The sequence below is a fragment of the Zosterops lateralis genome (genome assembly GCF_965231275.1).
Source record: "Zosterops lateralis genome assembly, chromosome: Z".
NCBI classification, from domain to species: domain Eukaryota; kingdom Metazoa; phylum Chordata; class Aves; order Passeriformes; family Zosteropidae; genus Zosterops; species Zosterops lateralis.
In genome coordinates, this window is record NC_139800.1 from 27,141,817 (window position 1) to 27,155,375 (window position 13,559).

The window sequence follows — 13,559 nt, forward strand, 5'->3', positions numbered from 1 at the left end:
CGTAAAAGGATGCCTTTGGCAAAATCAGTGAAAAGCAAAGCAAAGCAAAGCAAACACTCCCTGATCTGCATCACCATAGGTGAAAATGTGAAATATTTCACTTTTGTGTGTAGGGCTGGAGAGGTGGACAAAGAGGAGAGGAGCTGGGAGGGGAGGAAGGGGAGAGGAAAACTTCATTTTCATACCAGAAGTACCAAAGCACAGTGCAGAGCAGGTTCGCGGTACTCACATTGTTGAATCACAAGCACTTACTCTGTTTTAAATGGTTTTGCAATGTGGTAATCCTTGGCTTCAGCTCTCTACGTTAACTCTTATACAAACCAAGCAGGTTGGCTTCTTGTGACACCTTTATGCTCTTTTCCCAAGCTTTTCTAGCACAGGTTGTCAGAGGAATGCACGGCACCACTCCCTGAGATCACAGCACATTGTGTCCCCCACAGCTGCCGGAAGAGCTGTGGTGGCTCTATCATGCCAACATGCTTACAAGGGACACTTGGGAGGGAAAGCTTGCACATCTTTGTGGGATAAGGGGAAACTTGAGGGGCCCTACAGAACTATGAGTGACCGAGGGTAGATCCCACCACTGGGTGCTCACAGACCCCCAGCTGGCAAGTGGTGGTAGTGGTCATACTGAAACATCTAAGGAAATCAAAAGGGCAGAGCAAAATTCCAAATATTTGTGATCATTTTCTACAGTCATCCCTACAATTAAGGTTTTCTTTTTTTCTCTTTGCTCTGGGAAACACCACAGAGTCAGATGAAGAATTTGGGAAGAGAGTGTGGGTTCCCTGTGCAGAGTCCAGCAACGAAATCAGTGAACAAGGTAAGAACAAGGGCATATATGGCTGTGATGATTTTTGTTTCATCCTTTTCCCTTTCCAAACACAATTTTACAATGTTGGACACAAAATTTAGCTATGTATATCACAGAAACTGATAGTCCAAACACTAAGCAAATGAGTCTAAAATGTTAATTTGGGTTTCTTTTAATGCATGCCATTATGATGGTTTGGGTTTTAGAACAGTTTATATTCCTTCCAAATGATCTATGTGTGAATAATTGTTACCATCCTCCTGACACCAGGACCTAATTAGGAAGTTAGAGCCTTAAATAGGCTATTTGCATAGTGAGCTTCCATATGTCTCCTTGCACAATTTATTTGCTCCACTCCATTGAGATATAATGAGAATGAAACTCTTAGAACTGCTTTTGACTCTGAGGCTCTTCTCTTCATTTCCTATGCAGTTATAGTCCCTATTAAGGTCTATTTCCTGTTTTCAGAAAGAAAAAGCTAGGGTAGTGCTACTTTCAGTCAAGGTTGCCCAAACTACTCTGTTTCCAAGTTTCCAATGGAAATGGAGTGAAAAAATGCCAAAAAAAATGCAGACTAATAAAAGTGAAATGCCATCAAAGAAAACAGAAAGGTCAGGAGAGGATGATCTTGAGGGAATACTCCCTATCCTGTCTACCTCACAACCCTGCTGAAAGCTGATGCCATTGTATTTCAGTTAATGTATAGATGCAAAGTAAGGATGTCTATGGATAGAAGCAATTTGAAGAGACTTGTATTGGTTTTGTTTGGCTTTCTTACTAAAATGTGAGGAGGGGGGAAAGTTTGGCACGAGAGGGCTTGGATTTTTTTCTTAGTTTTGAATATTTATCTCAATCTGAACCAACATCCTCTCTGGGACTCCTTGTTCAAGTGTAGTTTCAGAATATATCCTTTATTTCCAAACACCTCTTGCATGTATGACTCCATCCTACCCTTCGTATGTTCCACTTGATTCTTTTACTCCCATCATTCTGAAGTCAGCAAAACTTAAATATATGATCAAGTGTCATTTTCTATCAGGATAAACTTTAATAAATTCTTAAGGCTTGGGTTTTTTCTTGCCCCCAAACCTGGATCTTGTTTAGTTTCCCAGAGAAAGACAACTCTACTTGCAGTGATTTTGTTTATGATAATTCACTTGCATATTCCCTTCCAGGAATTGTCAGAAGGGAGGTTAGTGCTAGTTCCCTTGCAATGATAATTATAATCAGACCTGTCAACCTTCACACAGTCTATGCTTATCACTTGCAGTTAGAAAGATTTTTCCTGAAGCCTATTACCAGTGCTTCTTCTTAGGGAAAAATAGTCATGATTTTTTTCTCCTAATCTTCGATTGCTCTCAGCTTTGAAAGCATGGAGAGGAGCAAAATGACTGCCAGTTGCAGTTAAAGAAACTGTTGGTCCTGATACAGAGCTCTGGAAAGCCAAAGAGTGAGCGGATAGTCTGGGATTTAATTTGTTTGTGGCAACACATCAGGTGTGCTGGAAACACAAAACAGTTTCCCAATGGTATTACTGGCAGGAAGTATCTCTGCAGACCCGCTAGACAGGGGCTTCAGGTGGCAGGTGGCTCTTGGCAGTGGTGCCCTCCCTCCCTGCTGTTTTGGGCAGTGATCCCTGCCCATGTTGAGAGAGGTTTAGAAGCAGGATGGCCAGAGAAGTGGCTGCAGTTGCTGCTGGAGGTAATGACTGGCATCACATGGACCAGTTGCCACCAGTTCAATGGTGACCAGCTGGGCCAAGTCATGGTGTTGGGTCGGATGTGGTTCAGTGTTTTATTTATCCCAGGGTGCTTGAAAATTGTCCCCCCTAGTGTTATTCCCTGGGAAACACACTGACCCATTTACTAGACTTCCCCCCATTTTCACTCCATTATTGCTACTGATGTGCTGAAACCCCTTCTTTCTTACCTTTCTAGTTTTTACTAGCATGAAGACAAAAAGGTGCAAGTTTCACCATTTCATTAGACTAAATTATTTATGTATCTTTAAGTCCTTACTCTGTTATTACCATGCTTTTTGTAATTTACTCAGAGATTTGGACTCCTTTGATTTTGGGAGAATCTGAGGATGAGCAGCACTTTATAGCTTTTTTAGCAAGGGAGGTGGTGGAAGATTGGGAACTCTTATGTGCAGTTTTATATTTCCAGTGCACAGGGATATGATTTGCCTTTGTTTTATTTAAATGCACTGGGACCTAGAGATTTATTTATCAGGTGTCATTCCCTGAAGGATGAATAATATCATAAAGAGAAGACTTCATCTATTATACAAGCAGATTTGAAAGCTTTGCTATTACATTCCTCTGCCTGTTGAATGGAGTAAAAATGCCTTTGGCTGAACCAAGACACAGTGATACTTAGCAGCAGCATCTTATGACCTTTTGATCAGCTGAAATCTCAAGCCATATTAGTGGACAGATTATGATGTGATGGAAAGAAGGCCAGGAATAGCCTTTTCATCATGAGATCTTTTCTGTGAATATCCTTCTTGGGTGTATTCAGGTGGTTAATCGCTGGGACCAGGGCAATAATTTGGAAGCAGGGGAGTGAAATGCTGGTATAGGCAATCCAAATACACTCAGGTTTGCCAAATGGATATTAGAGCTGGATATTAGAGCTAATAGTTTCTTCCTAATATTCTCCTACCCTCCTGTTTCTATCAAGGCTGTGGGTGACCTTGCAATTTTCTTCTGTCTCTAATAACCCCATTTTGGCAGAAAGAGCAACACAAAATGAACCTTGAGTCCCTGGACCACAGGAGGGCTGCAGTCCCCGAAACAAAGGAATGCACATAGTGAATGTGGATATCAGACTGTGAAGGGAAACTCACATAAAAATGTCTCTGTCATTTTAGAGATAATAACAGTAGTGCTTAAATCTATTTCAACCCTTCCAAGGAAAAAAGAAATAATGCAGGTTTCAAAAAATGCATAGTCCTGATAGTATTTCTCATTTTACAGGGCCAAACAGAGAAAAGAATGACTTTTACTTTATCTTACCTGCCTGTGCAGAATTACTCCTTAAACTTTGCTCTAGCTTTGCATTTGCCTCCTTTTCATCTTAATGGCCAAGAGGAATCTGCCGCCTCCTTGAAAATCAAACATGTCAATCAGTCAGTCAATCAGTTGCCCATTCACTGCTGACTCTGCACATCACTAACAGTTGTGCCAAAGCTTGACTCAGGTGCAGTCATCCCTTTTGGAAGGAAAAGGGGCAGACGCATGGGTGTGGAATCAAGCTCTGGTCTTCCTGAGCATGATTATATGCTGGGGCAGCCCATGCTGGTTATGGGCTATGCAGCATCATCCTTGTACATTGTCAGAACAGAGGTGTCCAAGTTGTACACTTTTTTTTAACCTCCTGAAGCCAAACAAGCTGCTCATTTCAGTGTCAGGAAGAAGAAGGGCTGGCAGTGTGATAATCCCAAACCACTAGTGTAGTGGAGATGATGATGCACCAGGTGTGGAGAGCAGTAGCTACCACAGCCTTGTGGAAACTCTTTGAAAATATAGAGGTGGGAGAAGCGCACAGCAGGACACTGTCTCCTCTCTCTCATCTCCCCCAGCCTCTTCAAGTAGGTGCATGCTGGGCTTACCACTCCTCCTGCCTTTTGCACTTGGTCGCAGGGTCATAAGGCATTAGATTCTGCTGGCATGAAGGAATTTGCCATCCTCCTGGCATTATTGCTTCCTGAGTCAGGAAGCCACAATGAAACATCAAGGCTGTTAGCTCACATGGTGCCTTTTAGCTCTCCTTCCAGGGCCACAAAGGTGTCCAAACACGAGCTAGGAGGTGACACCAACTCCTTACACAGGGCTGCACCATCTTTGCTTTGAGAAAGACAGGCAAAACGGCAAAAGGTGGATGGCAGCCTTGGTGCTGTCCACAAAAAAAGTGCCATTGCTGAAATACAGCTGGCTCACCAGGATAAGGAACTCCCTCCCAAGCTTCATCTGAAAACCATGAGTGGGTTGCTGCACAGGTGATTGTTAGAAGTGTCATGAGCTAAACCATTCAAAGGGATGCATTCCTCTGAACAGCTCCCATATCAAAATAAGAGTTTCTGATGGCAGCTTTGAGATCTTTTCACTGGGAAGGCTTTGTGGTGTGTGTGGTGAAGAGAGTGTAGGCATGAACTCTTTCCTCTTCCTCCCTGCTCTGCCATGAGTCCCCATGAGCTGTAGGAGGGTGGGTGCCAAAGTTTGGGTGACAGAGTACCAAGATCTTCCCTCTTGCTTTGAGATTGTATTAATGCTGTTTTACCTTCTGCTAGATAGCCTTGCCTTGATAAAATCAATTCTTCTTGAAGTAAAGAGCTTGCATTCAGCTTCTTGTAATTCAGAGAAATCAATAAAAACAGACTTGCTCTGCCATTTGCAGATCAGGACGGAAAGTTACTATGGGACATTAATGGTATCCCAGTTGTCATGGTTTAACCACAACAGGCCCTTCTTAGTCCCTCACTCACTCCCTGACCAGCAAGATCAGGGAGAGAATTGGAAGGGTAAAAGCTGGAAGACTCATGGGTTGGTATAAAGACAGTTCAACAGGGAAAGAAAAAGCCATATGTAGCAGCAGAGCAAAAAAGAGAATTAATTCACTGCTTTCCATGGGCAGGCAGGTGTTCAGGCATCTCCAGAGAGCCAGAAACCATCACATGTAACAGTGGCTTGGGAAAACAAACACCACCATTGCAAATATCCCCCATTCCTCCTTCTTCCCCCCACTTTATATACTGAGCATGATGTCACATAGTCTGCAACATCCCTGTGGTCACTTGAGGTCACCTCTCCTGGCTGTGTCTCCTCCCAGCCTCCGAAGCTCCCCCATCCCCTCCCCAGCCTGGCAGTGCAAAAAGCAGAAAAGGCCTTGGCTCTGTGCAAGCCCTGCTCAGCAATAACAAAAACATCTTGTGTTATCCACCCTGTGTTCAGCACAAACCCAAAACACAGCCCTGTAACAGCCATTGGGAAGAAAATGAACCTTGCCCCAGACAAAACCAGCACACCAATGTACACAGTTAGAGCATATGGCAAGTACTTGAGGTGGGATGCTTTTTGGGGGGCAAGCAATTTAAAGTGGCAGATTTTGAAAATGTAGTATCAGGCAGATGTCAATGATATGCAATGGGATAAGGAGGACAGTGATTTGTTTATGATGTTCATCTGTCCACGCATAATACTTTTTTTCACTTTAATCACACCACATCTGGTTCCTTGCAAAGATTCTTAAATTCCAGACAGCAGTAAACATGCATCCTGTTGAGTAAAAATGATTTCATGAACCAGCAGAAGTACTATTGTCATAACCATATTTACAGCCATACAATTCCCTTCTTCTGGCTGGAAAGTAATCTTGATCAGGAAAAGAAATATGTCACACAATAACTTAAGCAAGTTAAGCAGTATCTGGGAACGTTCATGGGAATGTAACTGGGTATAGTCAAAGTACTAAACCAGTTCTCAGCACACTTTTGGTCCAACTAGCAAGCTCCTAAATCATCCTTAGCATGGATCCCTGTGAGCTGTTTGCATTAAGCTGCTATACTAGGAAAGTTAAGACACGACTGTGAGCAGAGGTACAAATCTCTCTGTGCCAGTTGGACTCCATGCCTGGGAATATTTCTGGGCACATTTAATTACTGCTGGCTGAAAAGGCTCAGGCCCAACTGAGAAACTGGACTCCTTCACTCTAAACTCCATTTGTCAGCAGTGGGAGAGGGGAGGCACCACCAGAAAGAGCTCTTTCCTGAAAGAGGGAATGTCACCCATTTTTTCAGTTTTTTTTTTTTTTTTTCTCCCTTACCATGAGGGGGTTTCTTTTTCAGTAAGTTTCAGCCATAGGATAGGTGTTCTATATAATTTGCTTTCAACAGTTTAATCCCTGTTAGTTAAATGTGTCCCTAGGAGACAATTGTAGACTTACACATAATAAAGAAGGATATCATAGAAGTATACAGCCTTATGTCTTTCAAATGTAGATAAACCCTTTGTTTAATAGAGAAAGTCTTATTTTGAGTTCACCCTATCAAAATATATTTACACTTACATAGATACAGGTATCTGTTTTTTCTCACTAAGTTAAAAACTTCATTGAAAAGAAAGAACTTGGGCTCAGCTTCTGCAACCACAGTGTAATGTTTCACTACCTTTTCTTTCATTGAAATCTTCTCATGCACAAGGCAATCTGATTTAATACTTGTTTAAACATATCAAACAAAACATTTTCCCTTCAAGAATACCTGAAGTGTTTGGTCGCAGTGGGGATGAAATTATTGATTATATATTGCACATATTTGGAAACGCGACCTTAATCTGCAGGTTTCAGGGGAAAAGGTGTTTTCCCCAGGTACGGCAGTAAGTCAGATAAGTAAATTATACTTTTGACATGTTAAAGATGTTCCATTTTAGACAAAGGAAGTGATATCCCAGTTGTGTCACTGAAACTCAGTGTCCTGTTTTGCCTTTTAACAACTGCACATTTGTTGTTTTAGTGTCCCAGTTTGCTCTCAAGTATAAATGAACTGCTACATACCAAATAATCAATAGTTCTGCCACCTCTGGAAATATTATATTGCTATTAATATTGATCCACACAACAGAAATCAAGGCATCAAACTTTGCAAGCATTACTTGCCAGCACCCTGCTTTTTTACCTGCAGAGTAACCACTTGAAAATCGCTATTCCCTAGGGAAAAAATATTTTATGCTCACCCTCATTCCCTATGTCATAACGTACACAACTATAAACACAAGGTGATCGGGGAACAGGTGACCAGCAGATAAGGTGCATATAGATTTGTTTTAGCCTTCTGTGGTTTCTTAGTGCAGCAAACCAGATGCAAAGAGCACCAGTGAAAACAATCTGCATCAACCCTAGTGTCCATCTCTAAGGGCACAGCAGGCAGCCTGGCCAGCCAAAATAATCAGTGTCCTGGATTTTAGAACCTTTTCCAGTGCCTTAAAGGGCTCCAGGAGAGCTAGAGAGGGACTTTGGACAAGGGCCTAGAGTGAGAGGACAAGGGGAAATGGCTTCCCACTGCCAGAGGGCAGGGTTAGATGGGATGTTGGGAAGGAATTCCTGGCTGTGAGGGTGGAGAGGCCCTGGCACAGGGCATCAAGCAAAGATGTGGCTGCTCCACCCCTAGAGGTGTTCCCAGGTTGGACAAGGCTTAGAGCACTCTGATCTAGTGGGAAGTGTCCCTGCCCATGGTAGAGGGGCTGGACTAAATTATCTTTAAGGTCCCTTTCAACTCAAACCATTTTGTGGTGCTGTGGGAAGGGTGAGATGGTCTGTGAATGGATGGCCTGAGGCCTCTGGCAGCCCCCTCCATGCACTGGGAGCACCATCAATAGTGAAAGCTCATATGGTTTTCTTGCAGAGGTGATTTCAGATTCAAGTTTTCAGGTGGGGAAAAATGGTCCTGCAAAGTTGAGTATTGCTGGCAGCATCAAAGGCATCTGTTCCTTGTTCTCCTGTCCCCTCTGAGCTGCCAGGTTGCCTTGGGAGGGAGCAAATGTGGTGCTCCGCATTCTCACATGTGTGTTCACGCACACCTCTGTGAGTTTGATGGGTTTTGTCATATCTGTAATGACTTTGCAATGCAGCTGTGAATAAAAGTTTGGCAGACTGGTTTTACAATTGTCAGCCTTCCCAGAAGCAGCCCAGAATTTCGTTAACTGAGGTATAGGCATGATTTCTTATAAGCTCTTTTCAGATTTTACTAGATCCAGATAAATTAAATCAGTATTTTATCTACGTCCCACCAAAATTAGTTGTCACTGATCTCTTTATAAAGGAATACTGTAGTTCTTGTCCCTTATGTTTGAGCAGAAGCTGCACTAGATGATGCTCCCATTTTTTAATAAGTGCCTGTAGTTTATTAAGAATGATGGGAAATATGAAACCCTGACATGATTAAAGCATAATCTTGGTGAGGATAAGTGAGTGAAGTAGGAAATTTGAGAGGGAATGGTCACACCATGACTCTGGCAGGGTAAAGGTGTAGGGTGTTCGAAGTGTAAAAGTAGGAGCCTCAGATGGTTGGAAGGACTCCATGAGAAGCCCTGACAGGGTAAGGCAAGAAAAAAGAAATCTTTCCTTTCACATGACTTAGGAAGAGGGCATCAGAAGAAATTGTACCCTCTGCAATGCTTTGCTTTTCTCCTCGAGATGGTGGCCTCATCATGATTCAGTGTCATCATGACCCACTGTGCTGCCAGCTTAGTTCTCTCTCCTAGGTGTCCTTTACCCACATTGTCCCCTGTCTCCCAAGGAGCAAATTTATCGACATTATCCTTCATCAGAGAACTTCAGTTTATCTCCTCCATGAAACGCCATTTAGCATCTGTGAGATGAAGCTCAAGACATCATCTTGGGAAGTCTACCTGAGAAATGAGATTTGTATTATCTCTCGCTGGGAGCAATCAAGGTCAGGATTGAAAAGCAGTCACAGTTACAAGGAAAATGAATGCAAGGCTCTTTAACTACTGGCAATTCCTAAGACCTGACTTCATATTAAAGATTACATTTCTGCACTCTTTCTGAGGCAAGAAACTCAGAATACTCAGCCAGGAACAGGTATGACAGGGTTGCTCCTATGGAAGAACATGGAGGTAGGGCTGAAGTTGTCATCAGCTGTAGCTGTGTAGTATCAGCAAAAAAAGGTGGTGCCATAGTTGCAAAAAAAGGTAGTGCCATAGTTGCAAAAAACATTTCTCCCCCCACCAATATCACCTCTTCTCTGTACAGCCTCAGCAGCTTACTTCAGCTGTGACTGAAACCACAAGTTATGTCATTATACCTTTTGCTCCCATTGGATGGTGAGTATATGGCCATTTCTGCCCTTATCTCTTCTTGAAGGTAAAATGCCCCAAAATGCTATCATTGAAGTTCAGAGGTCATTGGTGACTTTAAAATCCTCTCCAATCACCTTGGATCAAACCCAAATGAAATAAAAATCCATGAGAGAGTCAAGGGGTCGAGACACCAAAATAATGTGTCCAAGGCAAGCAGCTTGCTGGTTTCAGAGTGTTTCTAGCAGCCATCTGCTCACTTGAATTTGAGGATGTGACACTTTTAGAAGTCAGAGAAAACAACGCACTCCAGCCCAGAATCTTCAGATATTTTACTTGATAACAAGATTCTCTTTTTTGTGCCTGTTTTCTTGAAACCTCAAGAATGTCCTGTTTTGCAATACTATCAGCAGGTGTCTGTAGTGCTGAAATACCAGGATATGTCATTCTCCAAGTAAAAAAAGTAAAAATCTTTCTGAAGCCTTGAAACATTTTCTCTTCAGTACTCTCCATGAATAATCAACAGAATGGACTGTGTTACTAAAACTCAATAGTTGCTAGTTTACATGGATTGTCCCTTTTGAGCTAAAAAGACACAGTTTTTATCATTCTACTCCTATTTCAAGTCTGTGGTCTTAGCCTTGTCCTGTGTAACAAAGAAAATGATTCTTTCAGCGATGGTGTTAACTGAGACACCAGTGACAAAACCACATTTAAGAGCTAAATTCTCCTCTTATTCTCAAAGGTGATCAGGATCAAAGCACCAAGAGTCCAAAGCTGAGGAGAGAAACTTAAACTAATAGTGTATCCTTCGTGTGAACAAATAAATGCATTGTAGATTCCGTCGTGCCAGTGTAACTTTTTTAATCAGCAGTTTGGCCACACTTACGAAGATGATATTGCAGCAGTCCACAAAATCCCTGTCACAGCCAGAGCATCATAAGGAAAATATATTATTGCTCTTGGCCCAAGGTGTGTGTGACAATAAAAGGTGAAGATGAGAGTTGAAGAACCCCACAGAGGCAGGCAGGAGTGGGAAAAGGCTGCAGAGCTCATTGGTACAGCCAGATATGGCCAGCTGTTGCTGGGGTTGGGTGCATCTCACTGGGAGAGGTTTGCAGCAGGATTGTTGGCAAAGCTTGTATAATGAGACCTTTTTCCTTGCAGGAGTGACAGCCTTGGGGAGGAGATGAAGGTATAAGAGCAGAAGATGTCTACTCTCTTACTTGGCAGATGTTTACTCTCTTACTTACTCTCTTCCCATTGCTTAGGGAAAATGTTCTTTCTCAATTAAAAAAAAAAAAAACAACCAACCAACAAACAAACCAAAACTAAAATGTGTAAGCCATTCATAAACTAATGAAAGCTTCATTTTCATCTGTTATAATGGACTTCATTGAATTCTGGACATTGACCACATCACAATGTTTATCTGCAAAGCAGTATTTCCCTATGCCTGATGAAAATGAACAGCAGGAGTACCTCAGAAAATTCAACCCACTTCTGGCATCTTGTGTCAGGATTTTAATAGCACACACATTATCTTCATTTTTCTGTAAACCTTCATTTTGCTTTAAGTGACAATACTTTGTTTTGATGCTTTGATTTTCAGACATAAATTTCAGTGTCTCAGTAAGCACGGTATAACATTATTCCTATTTCAGAAAACAGGAAAAAAAGCCTGAGTGAGGTGATTCAGTTGTGGCCATAGAGCAGAATAGGCCTTGATTTTCTAAATTCCAGGACATTGCATCTCCCACAGGAAGATGTAGACAATGTCACATGGGATGTGAATCAAAGGCTTGCACCAAACTTTGATTAAGAGAATGGGCATATCTCCTTTGGCTTCTTGTGGTGCTGGATTGCTTGTCTCCAGAGTCATTTTCAGAGTTAAGAATTCTGAAGTGGCAATTGGCAGAAAAAATATTCAGCTTGGTAGATAAAGCAAATAACATGATGATCCCTGTGTTTTCCTTCCATTTTTGTCACTGGACATTGTCAGTCAGCCCTTTCTAGTGGGATTTTCTCTAAGTCCTGTTTGGCATAGAGAAGAAAAGAGCTGACCTCCTCTGTGCTTCCTGTTTGTTTTCTTCTGATCTCAAATTTGCTTTGAGGGCAGCTTGGGTTCAATCTTCTTCTAAGGCAGTGTAGGACTCACCAGGTCCAGTATTGGTATCTGTCAGCAGCAGCAGCCACTTGGGACACCCAGAGTCATGAAGGAAAAACTAAAAACTGAGGGAAAATCTAACTGTGGCACAAGGTCACACATAATTAGCCAATTTTTTGGCAAGAGGAAAGCACCTGCTTGTTTAAAATGGTCCAGTTCTTCAACTCTCTGCTTCTTAAGGAGTCCAGAAAGTTTTAGGGCAGGGATTTAATCTGAAGCCATCCTTCTGGGCTCTGAGTTAGGAACCCATGGCATTCCCAATTTGGTTTGCTGTATTACAGGTGGCGTTACTGCAGACCTTAAAGAGCCACACTTTGGTACAACCACATTTGCTGTTGAAGGGCCATTGTGTTCCTTCAAACACTCTGGCTTATTCTTTGCTATCCCATGCCCATCATTTTGAAGTGAGGGTTCTTTTCTTTTCAAGAAAAACAGGAAGATTGGTGTCAAGCAGCTCCAGAAATCTCTGGGACCCATGCTGCCAAATGTCCTCTCCATTTGGCATTGGGAGTCTCCCAGCATGGCACTGTTTTTGATTTACAGTGAGGGGAGATGTGACAAGCAAGCCTGTCTGGTCTCCATCCTCCTTGGAAGAGCTATAAACCTAAATGGATTATATCCTAGTGAAATCATCTGGTGAATAAACCAATGGAGTGAGTTCAGAAATACTCCCTCTACTTCCAGGGCCAACTCAGAAATGACTCTCTGGTAACTGAGGAACCATCACTCCACATGGCTTCAGAGCCACTGCCACCATGGTGTTTTCCAAAAGGCAGCCTGTGGTCTTGCAGCTCTCAGCACACTCAAAAAGAAGAGGGAAGTAGGCAATAGCAGCCTTCCTCCACAGTCTTGTCCACACTACAGACACATTTTCTGGCCAAGAAAAGAGCTTGTTATTCCTAGACTTAGTTGTCCTTTAAAGGGCAGATCAGTTGGCTGAGATTAGGCCTAGGGAGTGGAGGAATCTGTGACTCAGCATCAAGCCAAGTTGCTTTTTCTCATGACAGTTTAAAAAAGCACCATTCCCCAACTTCATATACCTTGAGATCCTGGCTGCTGCTTACAGGTTAATGATTTTGTGAGGCTTTATAAAACACTGCAGAAAACTAGGATGCCTCTGGCTGAAATTTCCCTGTCTATGCAGGCCTGACCTGCAGGAAGGAGTTGGTTTTCTGTACAATGGTTCATAAGATGAGGACAGTTTGGCAAGAGAGTCTAGCAAGTTGAAGGAGAAGAGCTTAGTGAGCACAGACACTCAGCCATTATTAACATTTTATTGCCATCCGTGGCACTGTTCAAAGCCAGGATGGATGGTGGTCTGATGGGCCTGATCTAGTGGAAGGTGCCCTTGCACATGGCAGAAGGGTAGAAATGAGATGGTCTTGAAGGTCCCTTCTAACCAAAACCATCCTGTGGTTTCATGGAATGATGTGATTAATAGGCCAGAGGGAGCTCACAGGAGCATTTCTATGTGACAGAGAAAACAATTTTACCTATGTTGTGACTAAAGCACCAAACCTACGCTTTGCTGACGTTAACACATGCAGTTTTATCCCTGCGTTTGACTCGGTATCTTAGGTGCTACAAGCACAGGACTATTTGGCAGTGCTAGAGTTGAACTTAAAAAGAACTGGGGTAACAGAGAGATTGAAATTATTTAAGTGAGACCCATTCTTCTCCATATTTCCCTTGCCTTGCTTGTTTGTGCAAAACTTCATTCCCTGTCTCTTAGCTGATGGACAGAGCCAGGGAGGTACATCCAA

General features: G+C 42.5%; 1 protein-coding gene across 4 annotated transcripts in view; it reads left to right on the forward strand.

Moving 5' to 3' along the window:
• SETBP1 (SET binding protein 1) overlaps positions 1-13,559 on the forward strand; it is a 268,589-nt gene that overhangs the window by 123,740 nt on the left and 131,290 nt on the right. For all 4 annotated transcript variants that reach the window (XM_083883743.1, XM_083883744.1, XM_083883746.1 and 1 more), the window contains one exon: positions 752-823. In XM_083883743.1, the coding sequence (XP_083739869.1) occupies positions 752-823 (72 nt within the window). The remainder of the gene's footprint in view (positions 1-751; positions 824-13,559) is intronic.